Source organism: Plasmodium gallinaceum, assembly GCF_900005855.1.
Source record: "Plasmodium gallinaceum strain 8A genome assembly, contig: PGAL8A_v1_64, whole genome shotgun sequence".
In the NCBI taxonomy this organism is placed as follows: domain Eukaryota; phylum Apicomplexa; class Aconoidasida; order Haemosporida; family Plasmodiidae; genus Plasmodium; species Plasmodium gallinaceum.
Window position 1 is genome coordinate 33,121 of NW_021628223.1, and position 18,849 is coordinate 51,969.

Consider the following 18,849-nt stretch of genomic DNA (forward strand, 5'->3'; position numbering starts at 1 on the left):
AATATATTATTAAAATTTATAAAAAATACAAAGTAAATAAAATTTATATAAATTAAAAACAAATATAGATAAACATATATATGTAGTTTATGAAAATTTAATAAAAAAATAAAATTTTATTTATTTTATTTTTTGTAATTTTTATTAGAAATAATATTAACACACGTTAATATAATATTTTATTTCTATCAATTTTATATAATGGGAAATTACTGTAGAAAAAATAAGGTAAGGGATCCCAAACGTAAAGATATAGACGAGTTAGCTGAGCGTGAAAGATTAGAAAAAGAAGCTGAAAAACAACGTGAAGAACAGCCAGAAGAACTTGAAGAACAGAATGAGGAACCACCTGAGGAACCTCCTGAAAATGAGGAGGATCAAGATGATGAAGACGATAAGGATGATGAACCAGAAGAGGCTACACAAGAGGAAAGTAAATCATTTGAAGAAAAACCAATCGATGATTTAGATAGATCAAATTCAGAATTATATTCTGAGTCACAACAAAAATATGATAATGGTAGTGAAAAAATGGAAACAGGTACTCAATTAACATTATCCACAGAAGCTACAGGTGCTGTTCAACAAGTTACAAAACTTAGTGAGCCTGCACATGAAGAAAGTATTTATAACACATATAGATCAGTTACTCCGTGTGATATGAATAAGGTTGATGAAACTGCAAAAGTCTTTTCAAGACGATGTGGATGTGACCTTGGGGATCGTCATGACGAAAATACCTGTAAAATATGCAGAAAAATTGATTTATCTGACACACCTTTGTTGAACTAAGATGTAATTCATAAAAGAAAAATGTACACATTTTTATAAGAAGCATATGAATTTATGAAATATATTTATACAGGTTTACTTTTTTTTTAATATTTCTAATAAGGTTATAAATACTTTTCTGACATTTTGCGTAATCATATATCTTTAATTGTTTTTATTATATGCATATTTATTAATTCAATGTAAAATAATATTTACAGTTTTGTAATACATTATTTTTACATTGTTCCGTTGTTGATATAACAAATTTACATATTAATATTTAATAAAGATTTATACAGGTGCAAAAAAATGTATTCAATGAAATTAAAATTAAGTTTTGATCATATTTTTACTTAATAAAAATTATATAATCTAATTAAAATTAATAAAAGATAAATACTAAAATAAAATAGAAATAAAAATAGTTTAATCATTATTATTATCATTCTTTCATTTTATTTTTTTTTTATTTTTTTTTTTTACTTTTTTTTTTTTTTTTTTAGATAATTTAATTATGCGAATGAAAATAGTTTTAATTTTTAGAATTATTATTTTATTTTATTTCATATCAAATACATTAAATAATTATTTAATTTTCTTAATTTTTTACAACCGCTTTATCAGTGAATAATAATTGTAAGCTTCAATATCCATTTGTTTATTTTTTTTTTTATTAATTTGATTTTTTTTTTTTTTTGTTGAAAAAATTTTGTGCTTCAATTTTACGCTACATTTTTTTTTATATGTTGTATATGTTGACTTATAACCATACATATGCAATGCATACATTATAAACATTTGGTGCTTTAAAAGTAAATAAAAAAAAAAAAATACTTTTATTTTCCATATACAAACTTTATTTTAATGGTTAATAATTATTTATAAAGTAAATAAAGAAGCAAAAAATTTCGATAAAACATATATTATTATACACAACCAAATGAAAAAAAAAAAATTTTTACAATTTTAAATATTATAGTACATTAATACGCATAATATGTTTTAATATATGAAGTATTAAATATATAAATGTGTACTAATTAATTATATATTTATATAAAATCTATGGTGAACAAATAAGGATAAGAAAAAAACAAACAACAAATAAAGACAAAAAAAAAAAAAAAAAAAAAAAAAAAAAAAAAAAAAAAAAAAAAAAAAAAAAAAAAAAGACATAAAAAAAACAAAAAAACCAAACAAAAAAACTATCGCTTTATTAAGAATAGATAATGTACTCACTAATTTCCAACATCCTTTTTATGTTGGGAAATTATACACTATTTACATTAATTTTTTTTGATTTATAATGGCTTATCATTATTTTATTTAATTCAGATAAACCAAAATTTTCTATTTGTTCACTTGTTTTCTGTTCTTTCAATCCACAATAATTACCCATACTAGTAAGCTGAAAAATATGCACATATATATATGTATATATATATATATATATATATACGTAAATCTTTTTCTATTATATTCTATATGTTTACATTAAAATGTGGATCATTGTTACTCTGTTTTATTTTTTCAATAAGAATATTTATCTATAAATGAACGAAAATAAATTTTAATAATTTTTATAATTCATTTTCATGATCTACTTATTTTTTTTTTTAACCATATGTAATAAGTGCGTAGGGTTACAAAAGTAAGTATATGTTTTATAGTCAACGATAACAATTTGATCACACTGATTTTTAAAAGAACTATTTTGATATTTTTCTTTAGTTTCCTATATAAAATATTTGTTAGTAATTTTACTAATATGTGTGAATGAGGATTATATAAATAGTAAAATATAAAGATTTGTAATTGCTATTTAATTAATACTTCATATTTATACAAATTTAAAAATTTTGTGACTTGTATTTTACCTCATAAATTTCATATAACTCTTCTAATGAAATATGATTTAAGAGAAAATGGTCATTTTTTATTTCTTTAAGTTTGTTAAAGTCATCATTGGTATCATTTAAATTAAGCAAACATTTTTTTATTTTAGCATCACTTTTCATTAGTTCCTCATTAATTTTTTTATCATTTTCTTCATAATATTCTTCTACTTGATTTATCTTCTGAGCTAGATACATAAACATGTATTTATTTTTAATTAACTCAAAATGAAAATACTACATTTTAAAAATTACATATTCATATTTTTTTTTTTCGTTATCAAAGAATAAAAATTATTAACCTGATATTTCAACTTTTACAAATTCATTATGTAATGTTGCCTCAACATTTTTACATATTAAGTTAACTCGGGATATATCATTATTCTAAACATAAAAAAAAAAATAAAATAATAAATTATTTTATTAATAATGTTGAGAGTTTTAAAAAAATTTTTTTTTTAATATTATTTCACCAATTCTATTTCTTCTTTTTCCATACATTTTAATTGCTTACAGATATATTCTATTTCTGATATTAACTAAATATAAAGGTTATAAATAATAGTACCTCATTTATAGTAAAGAAATAGGATAAAAAAATTAAAATATTTATTTGAATATAATAAATTTATATTTTTACAAAATAAATAATTTTATATAGTTACTTCCTTTTCTTTTTTTTGCAATTCGCTTTCAGTGGTTTTTAATTCTTCAATGTGAATATTAATTAAGCGATTTTTTGACTCTAAATCATTTATTTGATTTAATAACTTTTCTAACCCTCTGTCCATTTTAAAAAATACATAAATATATAAATACGTAAATAACTTAAAAGTTCAAAATATTATCCTTTGAATATAAAAAAAAAAATTTCTTCAAATAAAAAAGTTATTTTATAATGTTTTTGTTTTATTTTTTTTTTTAATATTTTAGGAATTCAACAAAAATTATTAATATATATTTGTAGATAATTAAACAAAAGTACATGTGTTTTATTTTTTAAGCATTAATGTAAATACATAAATCTTTCCTCGAATTTTTTTATTTACAACATAAGATGAATATATGAAAAATTATAAAATTTCATTATTTTCTTTTTAAGGATTTTATATAACTTTATAACCGTTCAAAGAGAAAATTTAATAACATTTGTGAAGTTTGTGTAATAGATAGTTTCGAGTATTTAATAATCAAAAATTTTGTTAACTTTTTAAAAAGATGAACAAGGCTAATATATAAATAAAAATATATATATATACAAATTCCTTTTTTTTTTTATTATTCAAAACAGAAAATCGTGAATAGTAAAATAAGTATGTATTTAAAATAATGATAGAAATTACAAAAAGTAATATTTACAATAATTTTTTTTACGAGATGAATAACTCATGACATACACTATATTTTTAATTATTTCTTCGTTTTTGTAGATATATAGTTAAAATTTATTTTTTTTTTTTTTTGTAGATTTCATATTTTAATTTGATATATCCTGTATGAATAAGTGTAAATTTTTTATTTTTAATTTTTTGTATTGCAAATTAACTTTTTTATAAAAAAATTATGAACTCCTAATATCTCATTTTATTTTATTTTATTTTATTTTTTTTATTTTACTATTCTTCCATATTTTTTTTATTAAATGCTTCTCGTAATTAGAAGAAATATAAAAATTTTTAATATTCCGAAATATGATAGTGAAAAAATTTTTAAAAATTTGTTCCTTTTTAAAAGGAAAATCAGTAATGATATAAATACATCAACTCAGTTAATTGTAAAATGTGTTAATGAAGCTTATAAATCTAAAAGTTTTAGTAAAATGAAATGGAATTGTTTAAGTAACGATATTTTAAAAAATATGAGTAATTTTAATATAAAAGAAATATTAAGTATAATAAATATATTAAGTCATATGCATTTTGGTAGGAATATACTAATTCAGTTTAAGTCATTAATTATATCAAAATTAAGTGATCTTAAAGCAAATTATATATTAAAAATTCTTATATCATATATAAAATCAAATATTAAAGATGATCATTTTTATAATTTGTTATGCTTAAAGCTTCATAATAATTTAAATACAATATCACAATCTTCTTTAATTAATTTTCTATATAATGTAAATTTTAACTCAAATGTGAAATGTGATCATTTATCAAATATAGAAGAACAAATTTTAATCTATTTAACGAAAGAGTTCTATACATATAATATTGATAATAAAAACATAAATATAGAATGTAAAGAAAATAAAAATACAGATATAAATGAAAGTTTAAAAATTAATGAAATTGTAAAAAAAAATATCCCAGAAGAATGTATTAATTCTAACAAAAAAACATTATATAATACAAAAGAGAAGGATGAAACAATAAATAATTTAAAATGTCTTCATCTTGAAAATTATAATTTTATATTACTTTTTTATGCTTTTAGTCACTATTTATTTAATTTGTATTTGAAAAATAAAAATAATCCCATTAATGATAATTTTGTTAATCAATTAAATAAATATTATGATATAATAAAAAATATTATTAATCATAAAAGTAAACTAACTTTGCTAAAAGAAATAAATTCTTTTCATATATTTTTATTATATAAAGCTTGTTTAAATACTATTTATACTTTTGGTGATAATTCTATAAATAAAACTTTATTAGATAATATTAAAGAGAATATAAATAATTTTATTTTACCATTAAAAAATAACAATAAACACATAAAAGGTCAAACTAATGAAATGATAAGATATATGGATATATTAAAACAAAATTTAATTCTTTATTCTGAAAATAGAAAAGTTCATTTTCAACATTATTTAAATAATAATGTTATGTTAATTAAAATTATATTATCCATATTACAAGAAAAAAACAAAAACGATATAAAAAAGTAAAATTAATAATTATAAAAGTTATATTTATTATAAATATATTTATCTTTGTTAAATTTTTAATTATCATTTTGCTACTTTAAGCTGTATATATATATATATAAAATAATATAATTATTATTAATATACGTAAAAATAAAGTAATGATGTACTTATTATCTAATATTTTATATTCTTTTTTTTTAAATTCTATATAAATATAGCTAAGAAATATTCATATATAATTTTATATAGTTAGATTTAAATACATGTATTTATGTATTTTAAATTATTACAATTTATTTTTTTATATTTTCTTTTAATTCGTTGAAGAAATATATACATATATATATATTAATGTGTTTCTATTTTCCATATATAAATATATTTTTTTTTTTTTTTTTTTTTTTTTTTAGATATTACATATGGCATAGAAAAAAAGTAGAAAATATACAAAAAATTCTAAGATCAATTGAAATAGATTAATAAACAAAAAAAAATTTTTTCATTAAAAACTTAAAATAAAAGATTGTTTTAAAAATATATATATATATAAAAATTATCAAAAAAAAAATTCTTAAAAAAATATCAGAAATTATTCTTCAAAACTATTTTGCTGAACTAAGTCAATGAATTCCTGATATCATGAAAAAGAGGTAACAAGAAAAAATTTATAAATAATAATAGAAATATTCAAATTTTTCATATATATGAATTTTAAAAAAAAAAAATAATTAATATCTATTTCTAGTAATTTATATAATTTATTGTATACTTTTTTATATATTTATATTTTGATTTTCTACTATATTATAATTTTATTACATATTTTTTTACTACTTACAAAATTATATTCATCTTCATCAAAATCTTCTACTTCTGTTGATAAATGTTCATTTATTTCTGTTTCAGTCTCAAGGATAGAACTATTCAAGACATCTAAATCATTTATACAAGATATATTTAATAGATGCATACTCTTATTTTCTTTTATTAATCCATTTAAATTGGCTTGTTTTATATTATGTAAACCTAAATAAAATTAAAAATAATATTATAAACTTATATATATATATATATAAAATGACTAATTTTTTTAAATACTCCTTTTTTTGTGTATAATAACAATATATATTAAATTACAATACATTTGCTTTTGTCTTTTATACATAAAATCTATTATATATTTTATTACAGAAGATAAAAATAGAATATATTTTTTTTTCTAATATATCATTTTTACCATTTAAATCTTTATATGTATTAATTTTGAATATATGAGATATCTGCGTATAATAATAAAAAATGAGTTAAATGGGATAATAACAAAAAAAAATATTAATCATTACTCTCTTTCTATATATATATATATATATATTAATACATAAAAAGTAATATAAAAATTAACATTTTTTATAATTATATCTTTAAAGGTTCTTTCTTTCATATTATATTTCTTATAACTCACTTTTTTTAAAATAAAACAAACAAAGTTTAGGTAATTTGCAAAAAATAAACAAGTGTTAAAAAAAAAATTTCCTAAATTTCGTCCATATGTGGAAAATAATATTACTGTTGCTAAATTTATCATTTTATTCTTTTTTTTTTCTTTTTATAACTTTTTATAATTTTAAATAATTTTTTTCATTAAAGAATATAATTTTGAATCAAATCAAAAAATAAAGTAATAATTTACAAAAACTCTATGTGGATTTAAGAAATAATTTTACATTTTAAAAACAAAATTTTACTAAATAACATATAAATGAATTCTTCACCCATTTATTAATTTTAATTTAAAAAATTTATATATGCTTATTTGCTGTTTTATATAAAAGATAAATGTTTTGATTTAATGACATTTTTTTTTTCCTTTTTCATCAAAAAATAAGAAATAATTACAAATAAAAAAAAAAAAAAAAAAAATGTATTTGCACAAATATATGTTAAACTTTATTTTGAAGAATAGGGTTACATAAAAAGATATGAATATTTACACAAAAAAAAAAAAATTTAAGTTTACATTAAAAAATAATTGGATAAAAGATAAATTAATAATTATATTTTTTCTACATTATTTATGCTTTCTTAAATCATTTCTATCTCACAATTTCATTTTTACCTTTCTTTTTCATTCAAATGTGCACTATGCATGTTAATACCTTGCATTTTTTCTGTAAAGTTAAAATTATAATGATTCATAAATGAAATATTTACATAATTATTTTCATTAAAATTTTTTTTTTTTTTTGTATTTTATAATATTCTAATAAATGACTTTTTTTTATTTTACATAGATAATTTAAAAGATGTATTAAAAAGAAAAATTATTATTACACATAATATATATTAAAACTCTATAAAGTAATAACTATAATTTATTTTACACATTTTAAAATTTTTCTTATATTTTCCTTTCATTTTTGATTATATTAATTTAGTTCTGCTTTTATAAGGAAGTTAAATGTTTAAAAAGTTACAACATTTTTAAATAAAAGTTTTAACAGAAAAAAAAAAAAAAAAAAGATAAAGAATTAATAAATTTTTTTTTTTTACGATATTTTTATGATAATAATTTAATATTTTGAGAATAATTATTTTATTTTTTATGTATCTTTATTTGTATTATTTCAACAAAATAAAAATAAAAATAAAAATATATATAAAAATAAAAATAAAAAAATATATATATATAAATGTATATTTATAAACATATACCTAGAAACTGTAACTATTTAACATTATTTGAAAAAAACAAGAATAATTAAAAACGTTTTATAATTTGACAAATTTTTTAATAATAATTATATATTTTTTTTAATGAAGCATAATTGAATTTGTAAAATATTTATCACATTTTGAAATTGATTAATACACTTAAGAATAAATTACCATTACAATCTCTTTTTTTTTTTTTTTTTATTACATAATTTGTAAATATTTATCTTTTTAAAACTCTGAAATTTTTTTTGCATTTCTACACCTTTCTCTAATATTTTTCATTATATCATCTCTTTGTTTCTGATCTTCATACTTTGAATGTATTAATTTCCTTCAATACAAGTTGTGTCTAATCCTAGTTGTTTTAATACATCTTTGTAATTTTCTACATTTCTATACAATATTTCTTCAATGGGACCCAATAATCTTTTAAAACTTTTTCTATCTAAATAAACAACTTGACAAAATTTCTGACATTTTACAGTAGCAGCTCTTGGTTGATTTTTTAAAAGAGCTAATTCACCAAAATAATCTCCTTTTTTATATGTTTTAATTATCTTATCATTTTTTAGAGCTATAGCGTTTCCATCAATTAACATATAAAAAGTATCTCCCTCTTCTCCTTCTTTAATTATAATTTCTTCATCAGTATAATTTTTTGATTTTAAACAGTCAGCTACTTTTGATCTTTCATATGGATCCATATCTTGTAATATAGTAACTTGTTTTAAAATATCCTCATACATTTGTCTTTTTTTTGCTACATTATCTTTTATTATATAAGTAAATGATTCTCTATCAAGTGCCCATAAATGGCAATTAGTCAAAGCTGTAGCTGTTGCTGCTCTTTTTGAATTGTATAATAATGCTAATTCACCAAATACGTCTTTTGATTTTAATACTGTTAATATTTCTTTTTTATCCCCTTTGTTTTTGTATATTTCTACTTCTCCTTCATCTATTACATATAATAAATCTCCATCATCCCCTTCATTTATTATATTCATTCCCTCATTTACATTTTTGTCAAAAAATGCATCTACAATGGTTTCAAATTCTTTTTCATTTAAATGATTAAATAAAAACGACTCATTTAATGCTTCACGTATTTTTAATTTTTCTTCCTCATCTTTTTCATATATTTTTGCTACAAAATTTTCTTTTTTTTTATTCCATTCACCATAAGCTTCAGCACTAACAGACAACCTTTTATTTTTCCTTCCTTCTATATTTGCAATATCAGATTCTTTTTTCTCTATTTCATTTTTGTCCATCTCGCTGTGGTATTCTGTTTCATCTCCATCACTTGAATATTCTTCATCTAAGAAAAAAAAGGAATTCAATAAAAAATTAGAAATTTTTCATTGAAGAAAAAAAATACTAAATAATAAAAAGGAGAAAATTTTCTATTTTAAATTTATTTATTATTGTAATAAAATAAAGAAGAGAAAAAAAAAAAAAAAAAATTAATTATATACTATTAATATTCTTACTAATTATTTGATTTTTATTTAAAGTAATAACAACTTGCTTATTTAGTTTAGAGCATTCTTTGTTTTCTACGTTTTCATCAATTCTTTCAGATTCTTTTGGATCATTCTCGTTTTCTCTTTTATCTATGGAAGATTCTTTTAATGTAATATCTTTCTCCTCATTAATATTTCTTTTATTTTCTGAAATCATAGGTTTATTTTCATTTTTTACATTTTTATCATTTTTTTCTAAATCATTTTGTATTCCATTTTCTTTTTTAATTGATAAGTTTTCATCCGCCGATTTACCTTTCCCTTGTCTCCTTTATAAATAGATACATAAAAATGAATAAAAATTTCCATAAATTTTATAAAATTATATATTTACACATATATATATATATATCAAATTAAAATATATTTTTTCTAAAATTATTTTAAAATATATCTATATATGTTATTTTAAATCCTTGATATGAAAAATATAATTCTTTTCATTTTATTTTTCTTTATATATTTGCTTGTACTTTTCTTTTTATATTATTTTTAATATTAATAATAATTTTAAATATTATGATACTTTAATATCAGTTACTTTTGATAATTTATTTTATTCTTTTTTATTATAAAATTACTTTTCTTATTTTTCTTTTAATTTCTTTTTTTTTTTTTTTTTTAGAGTCTTACCATGTGCACACATTGCCCATATTTATATTTCTTAAGAATTCTATTCAGTCAAAAGTTTAAAAAAAGTAAAGAAGAAAACATAAATTTACTATTATATTATTTATATAAATATATATGAATAAATAACCTTACATATATAAAATTTAGAAATTCAACAAAAATGTATACATTTATATATCTGTGTATGCATGTATGTATTTTTTTTTTTTTTTTTCTTTGATATTTTCCTTAAATTTTTAATTTTTTATATTTTTGAAATTTCTTAAGTTTATAATATACATATGAACATATTTATAATCTTAAAGAACTAGGCACACACACGTTAACAAAAAAAAAAAAAAAAAAAAAAAAAAAAATTAAAATAATATTTTTTGTTTTATTATGTGCACATATATATATTCTATGAATTCTTAAAATAATGTCTTGAATTTAATAAAATTATATTTATGAAATTAACTTTATATGACAAAAATGATTAAAACAAAAAAAATTATATATTTTTTTTTTTAAGTAATTATTTCTAATCTTTTGTATCGTAGAATGATTATCACTTCCAAACGTCTTTTTTTTTTTTTTGTTTCTTTTTTTTTTAAATTTTTTCTATAATATATATGTTATTCATAAGTTTTTAATTTTATTTTCTAAAGTTGATTTATTCTATTTTATTTTTATTGATGTTAATTTAAACAATTAAAAAAATACATGCAACAAATTTTTTTTTATAGTGTAAAAAAAAAAAAAAATAAAATAAAAAATAACTAAAATTTTCATTTAATAACTAAATTTATCCATTTATTTTTTCTTTTTTTTAAATTTAAGTAACACAATTTACACCTAACATAATTTGTGTAATGTGCTGGTGTGTTTTATTTTTTTATAAGTTTAATTGAAAATTTACTGTATTTTTTTTATTGAAATATATTTATATTTAATTATAATTACAACTCAATTTTAATTTTTATTTAAAAGATTATATTTTTTAGTTCATCATAAAAAAGGGGGTAAAATAAAAAAGAAATAAAGCAATATAAATTGATATAAAAATAGTTGATTTAAATTTTACTTTAATCGAAAACGATAATATGTTATTTATTTTTCTTTTACTAAAATTTAATTAAAAGAAATAAGATAATCGTTAATACATATTTTTTCCAAATAATAAAAATATGTAAACAAATTTGTAGAAATTAAAAAAAATATCTAAGAGTTATCATTAAGTTGTTGTTTATTTTTAAAAAATAAATTATAAGAAACTATTATATTATTAACTTCTTATTTTTTTAGTTCTACATTAAAAAATAATATTTTTTAAGATAAGATATGAAAATATTTAGATAATGATAAAAAGTTCACAAGAAAAATTAGTAGCGTCATTTTTAAAAAAAAATATATATATATATAACAATATTTCCCTAATAATGTTTTTGTCTTTTTCTAACATTTTTATTAAAAGCTAACGTAGTAATATAATAAGGAAATATATTATTTCTTTATACGAAAATATAAGTAATGAAAATTAAATTATCTATGTATTATAGGTATTGACAGAAAGAAAAGGATATAAAATAATCAAGTTTTTTTTATTACTAATTTTATATTAACAATAATTCAAACTTTGAATCCATATGAAAACTATTTTATATATAAACCTTTCATAAAACATTTTTTTTCTAAAAGAAATAATATAGAAGACTTAATATATTTTATGTTAATATTTCGTATTTAATAATTAAAGCAGAACTATTCTATATATAATTAATATAATAAATATTATAAAATTTATAAATACATATATGTATATATATATATAAATTCTGAAAAGCAAATATATGTATATTCTTTTTTAATTTAAAAACATATGTTTCAATAGAAATAATTTCTTAATTTTTTTTTTTTAATTTATATTTTAATTACCGCTTTTTTTCTTTTTTTTTTTTTTTTTCTTTTTATTAAAAGAAAGAAAATAATTTTATATAAGTTTTTTAAATTATTTTTAAAAAGATGGAAACTGTTATATTTTTTTTTAACATCCGTAAGCAATATAGATATCACAATATGAAATAGGAAAGATATAGTAATATAAAATATATAAAAACATAAAAAAAAAATTTTACGAAAAAATAAAAAAATTAAAATAAAAATACATTAAAAAAGAAATGTAACTAAAAAGATAAAATGAAATTAAATAAGAGTATAAACATGAGAAAAAAAAAGTTTTCAAAAATAATTAAATACTGAAGATCATGAATGAAATATTTTTTTTTTAAAAAAAAATTATTTTTATATAAATTAAAAAAAAAAGCATAAACATACATAAATTTATATATTAATTACATAGTAATTATAATTTTTATGATTAATAATTATACTCTGTTGATATATATGAAGAATAAATATATATAAATAAAACAAGTGAACGAATACAGAAAAAAAAAAAAAGTGAAAAGAAATATATATAATAAATATAAAATAATATATTAAAAAAAAAAAAATATATACATATATAAATATGCTTTTAAGTTCTAATCTGGGTATACAAATAAAATATGAAAAATTTATATGCGAAAAAAAGAAAAAAGAAAAAAAATTAAAAAAATGAATATAAATGAAAATAAAATGCCAATAATACCTATTGAAGAATCAAAGCATTATTCATACAGTGAAGAAAATGACACAATTAATCTTGAAAATAATTCAAATGATTTGAATAGTATTCAAAATTTTCTTATAAGTAATGTATCAAATAATGGATCAGTGAAATGTAATGATAAAAAAGATGAATCAATATTAAAAAAAGATAATATAAATTTTAATTTAATAAAGAGAAAAAAAGGAACGAAAAAAAAAGATCCATATACTAGTAGCCATATTATGCTTGGTAATATTAAAAATAATAAAAAAATAAATATGAAAAAAAGGTTTTTAATGAATTATGGGGATCAACATATCAATGCATCTGAATTATCTGATATAAAAGATTTTGAAAATAGTTCATATATTCATGAAAATAATCGAATGCTTTTATATGATCATAAATTTAGAGAATATCCAATTAGGAAAAGAGAGAAGAAAAGTGAAATTATTCGGAACTTTTTTGTTTATTCACCAGATATTATACAAAAATGGATAAGAGTTATATTTAATATTATAATAACATCTTTAATAGTTGTTTTAATATATTTTATATTTATATCTGTTAGAGAAGATATAAATAAAAAGGTAGCAATTCAAGTACAAAATGTAAAAGAAGAATCTATATCTTGTAAAAAACAGTACATTGCTCATAAATGTGGAACAGTTAATTTACCTCTTTTAAATGAAAAATGTGAAGAATGGCTAAAATGTATGAAAACAGATCATAACTTATATCAAGATATTTCTTTTTTATCAGCACAGATGCTTGGTCAAATTATTAATGCTTTTATTGTTCAATTTGAATGGAAAAGTATTTGTGTTATTGCTTTTATTTTTCTTCTTATTTTTATTGGTAGTAATTATGCTTTATCAATAGGAGGAAATAGATTGAATGGAGATTATCACTCACTTAACTCTAATAATACTAACTTTCCTTCTTTTCCATATTATCAATATTATCCAATTTTTCCACCACCTTTAAACTATAACAATTCAAATCATGTCGATATACCATATATGAGAATACCTTCTCATAACAAAATTTTTCAGAATAACAATTATTCTAGATATCCTTATCAATATGAAAATAATTACTCTAATTTAAATGAAGATAATACAATAAATCATCCAGTATCAAGAAGCAAAGAATTTTCTGAAGGTTATAATTCATCTAAGAAAGATAACAAAAAAAGCTCTAAAAGGCTAGGTTTTTTAAAATATTTAACAAGAGACATCAAATAAATTATTATATTAAAAAAGATATTGTCAAAAAATATATTAAGTTACATTGGCATTCATTTTTAATTGTATATGTTATCGTATAATTCTCTAATATATTTATATCAAAAGAACATTTTTTTTAGTTAAACTCCATAAATTAAAAAAAAAAATTCTTTTTCTTTTTTTTTTTTTTTTTTTTTTTTTTATTAAGCTTTAAATCTATATTAAATTGCTTTTTATTTATTTATTATGCCTTTTATTATTATTATTTTTTTTAATTTTAAAAATTATAAATTATTTGAAGTATGTGGAATACTTAAAATTATTTTAATAAAATTATTAAGATTATTAAAATTCAATAATAAAAACCTAAATGTTTTTAACAAAAATAAAAGCCTTAGAATTTAAATTAAGTTTTAAAAAAAATTGAACTTTTTAAAATTGAATAAACATTAATAAAAATAGGAAATGAAAAACAAAAAAAAAAAAAAAAAAAAAGATTAAGAAAAATAACTGTTTAAATAAAAATTACATTAATATTATAAGACATTTAAAAAAAATAAATAGAAAATGTATAAAATAAGAGTATATATCATGAGTATATACACATTTTAGCTAACTAGTAAATATCAAAATACACTAGTTTATTTATTTTACTTAATTTAGCATAAATATGAGATGAATGCTTCCTACTTTTTTTTTTTAATAAAGACATATTTTTTCTAATAAGAACAGCATGGTCTGTAATCATAATTAGTAAGTCATTTTCTTTTTTTTTTGAAGTATCATATAATTTAAAACCTAAAAATTCATCATTTTCTATATCATTAATTTTTTCTTTGTTTTTCATTATGTGTTCTTTATTGGCATTTTCACCATCATATATTTTGCTTGAATCTTTTTCACTTTCATTTTCATTTTCACTTTCATTTTCATTTTCACTTTCATTTTCATTTTCATTTTCACTTTCATTTCCACTTTCACTTTCTTTCTTATGCAATTCATCTATTTTGTTGAAATGAGTTGATTCTTTTAGAGTCTCTTCATCACTCTTTAATATAATTTCATCTTGTGTTTCCTTATAATTATCTGAAATTAAGTTACCTACTTTTCTTTGGTTTCTTATTTTATTTAATTTCATTATTTTATAACCTTTCCCTTTTTTTTTTTGTACTTTTAATTCACTTAAATTAATCATTTTACCAAATCCATTCTTTGATAGAAATATAATTTTGCAATTTTTTAAATTTTTTTCATTTTTTTCATAAGATAACAAATCAACAACTTTATCATCTTTACTTAGATTTATACATTTATTACCTAAAGAATTTTTTTTAGATATTTTAAAATTGTTCAAAGGAAATTGTATAATATATCCCTTTTTTGTTCCTACTATACAGTTGTCATTAAAATTACAATAGCTAAAATGTATACTTTGTTTATTTTTAAAAAGTTTTATTCCTTTTTTTTTTTTTTTTAAAAAAACATCATTATTTATTATTTTCATTTTCCCATTTTCACTACATACAATTAAGTATTTTTTATTTTCATCATATTTTATTAATCCTGTTATATTTTTAGAGCAATTAGCAATTTGATTAATTGCAGTACCCTTAGAATCATAAGAAGATAAATTTAAGTCACCTACATTTAAAATAAATGCTTTATTTAAGCTATCTGTTAATAATATTTTATCATTATTCCTAACAATAATACTTTTTTTTATTTTATAACTATTATTTTTTTTATCATCAATTATATTTGCATTATTTTCACTTAATTTATTTTCGCATTCCTTGTCTTTATGTTTAAATCTTTTTCTTTCACTTAGATTCTCTTCATTTTCCTTTAAAATATACTTTATATTTGATAATTTAATAATATTATTTAAATGATTTTTCAACTTTTCATTTATCTTTATTTTTTTTACATAACCACCATAAGTAATTAAAATTATTACTTCTTCATTGTTACAAATGTCTTTAATATTACTATCTAGTGAATCTATATAAGTATTTCTATATTGCATATTTGATATAACTTTTATTGAATTTTCATTCTTTTTTAAAATTATATTGTTTTTTATTGTTTTATTCGGATCAATGCAATTATCCAATATACTAATTTTTTTATTTGATTTATCACAAATATTTTCTTCTTCATTTCTTATATTTGTATTCATATCATTTATTTTTATTTCATTTTCATTTTTCTTTACACTACTTGATATTTTTTTTTCATCACTCATTAACTTATCATTTTCTTTGTTCATATCATTTATGACCATATTATTATCATTTATGTTTTCTTGTGTCTTTATATTGTTATTCTTTACATCTTTCATTTTTTCATTGTTAAAATTATGATTAATTTCTTCTTTAAACAATTCATTTTTTATATATATATCTTCATCATTATTCTCACTTTCTTTTTCTTTTATTTTCATTTTTATTTTCTCTTCATTATCATTTTTATCTAATAAATTAATGTTTCCCTTATTTTTTTCCTTGTTATTACTTAAATATGTATATACATATTTAATTTTTGTTGGAAATGAATTTTTATTTATTTTATTTATTCCATACTTATTTTTTATATGTATTAATTCTTCTATGATTACTCTTTTAATTTTTTCAATATCATTAATTAATTCTTCGTTTAATCGTATTTGATTAATAATATTATTTTTTTGACTCAAAAAATCGACATTTTTTATATTTATTAATTTTTGTATTTTCATTGATAATATATATCTAATTTGTTCATCGTTTAGTTGAAAATTTTTTTTTAAAAACATTTTTATTTCTTCAATATCTTGTTTTTTCTGAAAAAATGTAATTATTTCAACTATTTTTTTTTGTATAATAAGATACAAATTTATTATGTTTAATTCTTTTAGCAAATTATTATTTTTTATTTGATAATTTTTTTTTATAAATTTTATTCTGTTTTCACACCACAATTGAATAAAAGATTTTAAGGAAAATTGTGTGTAACTATTTTCACAACCTATGCAAACAAAATTACAATGGTAATTTATTTCCATTTGTGTATATCTAAATAAAAATAATAGAAAATTATGAATTTGTTCCACTTGACTATGTTTTTTAAGTTCTAAAACAATTCTCATATCTTCTTTTTCGCTTTCATCTCTTATTTTCAATAATATATTATCATGTTCATTTTTTTTTTCATTTAATAAATTAATAATATTTTCAATTAACTCATTAGATTTTACATTTGGAGGCAAATTCTTTATTATCAATTTCTTGCTTCCTTTATCAAAATCAGACGCATCTAATGAAGATAAATCGTTTATATGATTTGTGTATACTTTGTTATCTTTAGTATATTCATAAAATACATTACTTCTTATTAATAAGTTTCCCTTTCCAGTGTTATATATATTTTTAAGAACATTTTTTTTGCTGATAATTATGCCACCTGTTGGAAAGTCAGGTCCCTTTATGATATTAAATAGTTCATCATTAGTTATATTATGATTCATTAAAAAATTAATAGAACAATTAATAACATCAATTAAATTATGACAAGGAATATTACTTAATATGCTAACAGCAATACCTGAGCAACCATTGATTAACAAGAGAGGGATTTTACTACATAACACTTTTGGTTCTTTTTCATTTCCATCAAAATTTCTCATATATTCTATATTTTCATCATTTATTTCATCTAGCAATACATCATGACAAAAACTCGAAATTTTTGCTTCAGTATATCTCATTGCAGCCGCATTGTATTCAACTGAACCAAAATTACCATAACCTTTTATTAATAAATTATTATTATGATGTTTTTGAGCTAACCTTACTAAGGCATCATATACACTCTTATCTCCGTGTGGATGGTATTTACCTATAACTTCACCAACAATTCTTGCACATTTTTTATAACCACTTTTATGTATTCCTTTATTTATTTCATACATACTCCAAATGATTCTTCTCTGAACTGTTTTTAAACCATCACGATAATCACACAAGCATCTATTAAGGATTAAAAAATTAGCATATGATAAAAAGCTTTTTGACAATATTTCACATATTTCTATATCATAATATTCTCCTTTAATCAATTTCATACTTTTTTTTATATTATTCATATTATCCAATTTTGTTTTTTCCTCTTTTTCTTCTTTTATATTATCATCCTTCCTATTTATGTTTGAATTGCTATTTTCTACTTCTTCAATTAATATTCCATTTTCTTCTTTGTTTGCTTCTTCATTAAAATTATTATTTTCTGAATTAAAAAAAATGCTATTCGTTTTCCTTAAACATTTTTTTCTCACTTCATGAAATATCTTATTTATATTCAAATCATTATTGCTTTTTTTTTTGAAATACAAATATTTACACCATTTTTTATTTAAGGACTTTTTTATTTTTCCTGATACATTATTAATAAAAAAAGGATGGTTATTTATTGATGAATTTATACGGAAATTAATTTTTTCGCTTTTCAAAAAAAAAAAATTTATATTAATTTTCAATAAAAATAATAACTCAAACACCAAAAAAAAAGTATATTTAAACGACAT

At 17.9% G+C, this 18,849-nt stretch overlaps 7 protein-coding genes across 7 annotated transcripts; 3 read left to right on the plus strand and 4 right to left on the minus strand.

Annotated features, from left to right (window-relative positions):
- Positions 1-201: 201 nt before the first annotated feature.
- On the plus strand, positions 202-792 carry GAP45 (glideosome-associated protein 45, putative; the record flags this gene model as incomplete). The annotated part of the gene is made up of 1 exon (XM_028674753.1): positions 202-792. The coding sequence occupies one exon, from the start codon at positions 202-204 to the stop codon at positions 790-792; it is 591 nt and encodes a 196-aa protein (XP_028526353.1).
- Positions 793-2,044: 1,252 nt separating this feature from the next.
- On the minus strand, positions 2,045-3,463 carry PGAL8A_00123900 (conserved Plasmodium protein, unknown function; the record flags this gene model as incomplete). Its single annotated transcript, XM_028674754.1, has 7 exons — positions 2,045-2,182; positions 2,268-2,321; positions 2,396-2,509; positions 2,652-2,857; positions 2,972-3,056; positions 3,146-3,211; positions 3,338-3,463. The coding sequence occupies 7 exons, from the start codon at positions 3,461-3,463 to the stop codon at positions 2,045-2,047; spliced, it is 789 nt and encodes a 262-aa protein (XP_028526354.1).
- Positions 3,464-4,314: 851 nt separating this feature from the next.
- Positions 4,315-6,036, plus strand: PGAL8A_00124000 (conserved Plasmodium protein, unknown function; the record flags this gene model as incomplete). The annotated part of the gene is made up of 2 exons (XM_028674755.1): positions 4,315-5,570; positions 5,967-6,036. The coding sequence occupies 2 exons, from the start codon at positions 4,315-4,317 to the stop codon at positions 6,034-6,036; spliced, it is 1,326 nt and encodes a 441-aa protein (XP_028526355.1).
- A 109-nt stretch (positions 6,037-6,145) lies between these two features.
- Positions 6,146-7,141, minus strand: PGAL8A_00124100 (conserved Plasmodium protein, unknown function; the record flags this gene model as incomplete). The annotated part of the gene is made up of 4 exons (XM_028674757.1): positions 6,146-6,187; positions 6,395-6,582; positions 6,794-6,836; positions 7,019-7,141. 4 exons carry the CDS (start codon positions 7,139-7,141, stop codon positions 6,146-6,148), a joined length of 396 nt encoding a protein of 131 aa, XP_028526356.1.
- A 1,453-nt stretch (positions 7,142-8,594) lies between these two features.
- PGAL8A_00124200 (CAMP-dependent protein kinase regulatory subunit, putative) lies at positions 8,595-10,450 on the minus strand (the record flags this gene model as incomplete). Its single annotated transcript, XM_028674758.1, has 3 exons — positions 8,595-9,592; positions 9,765-10,066; positions 10,431-10,450. The coding sequence occupies 3 exons, from the start codon at positions 10,448-10,450 to the stop codon at positions 8,595-8,597; spliced, it is 1,320 nt and encodes a 439-aa protein (XP_028526357.1).
- Positions 10,451-13,025: 2,575 nt separating this feature from the next.
- On the plus strand, positions 13,026-14,306 carry PGAL8A_00124300 (conserved Plasmodium protein, unknown function; the record flags this gene model as incomplete). Its single annotated transcript, XM_028674759.1, has 1 exon — positions 13,026-14,306. One exon carries the CDS (start codon positions 13,026-13,028, stop codon positions 14,304-14,306), a length of 1,281 nt encoding a protein of 426 aa, XP_028526358.1.
- Positions 14,307-14,904: 598 nt separating this feature from the next.
- Positions 14,905-18,849, minus strand: PGAL8A_00124400 (DNA gyrase subunit A, putative; the record flags this gene model as incomplete). The annotated part of the gene is made up of 1 exon (XM_028674760.1): positions 14,905-18,849. One exon carries the CDS (start codon positions 18,847-18,849, stop codon positions 14,905-14,907), a length of 3,945 nt encoding a protein of 1,314 aa, XP_028526359.1.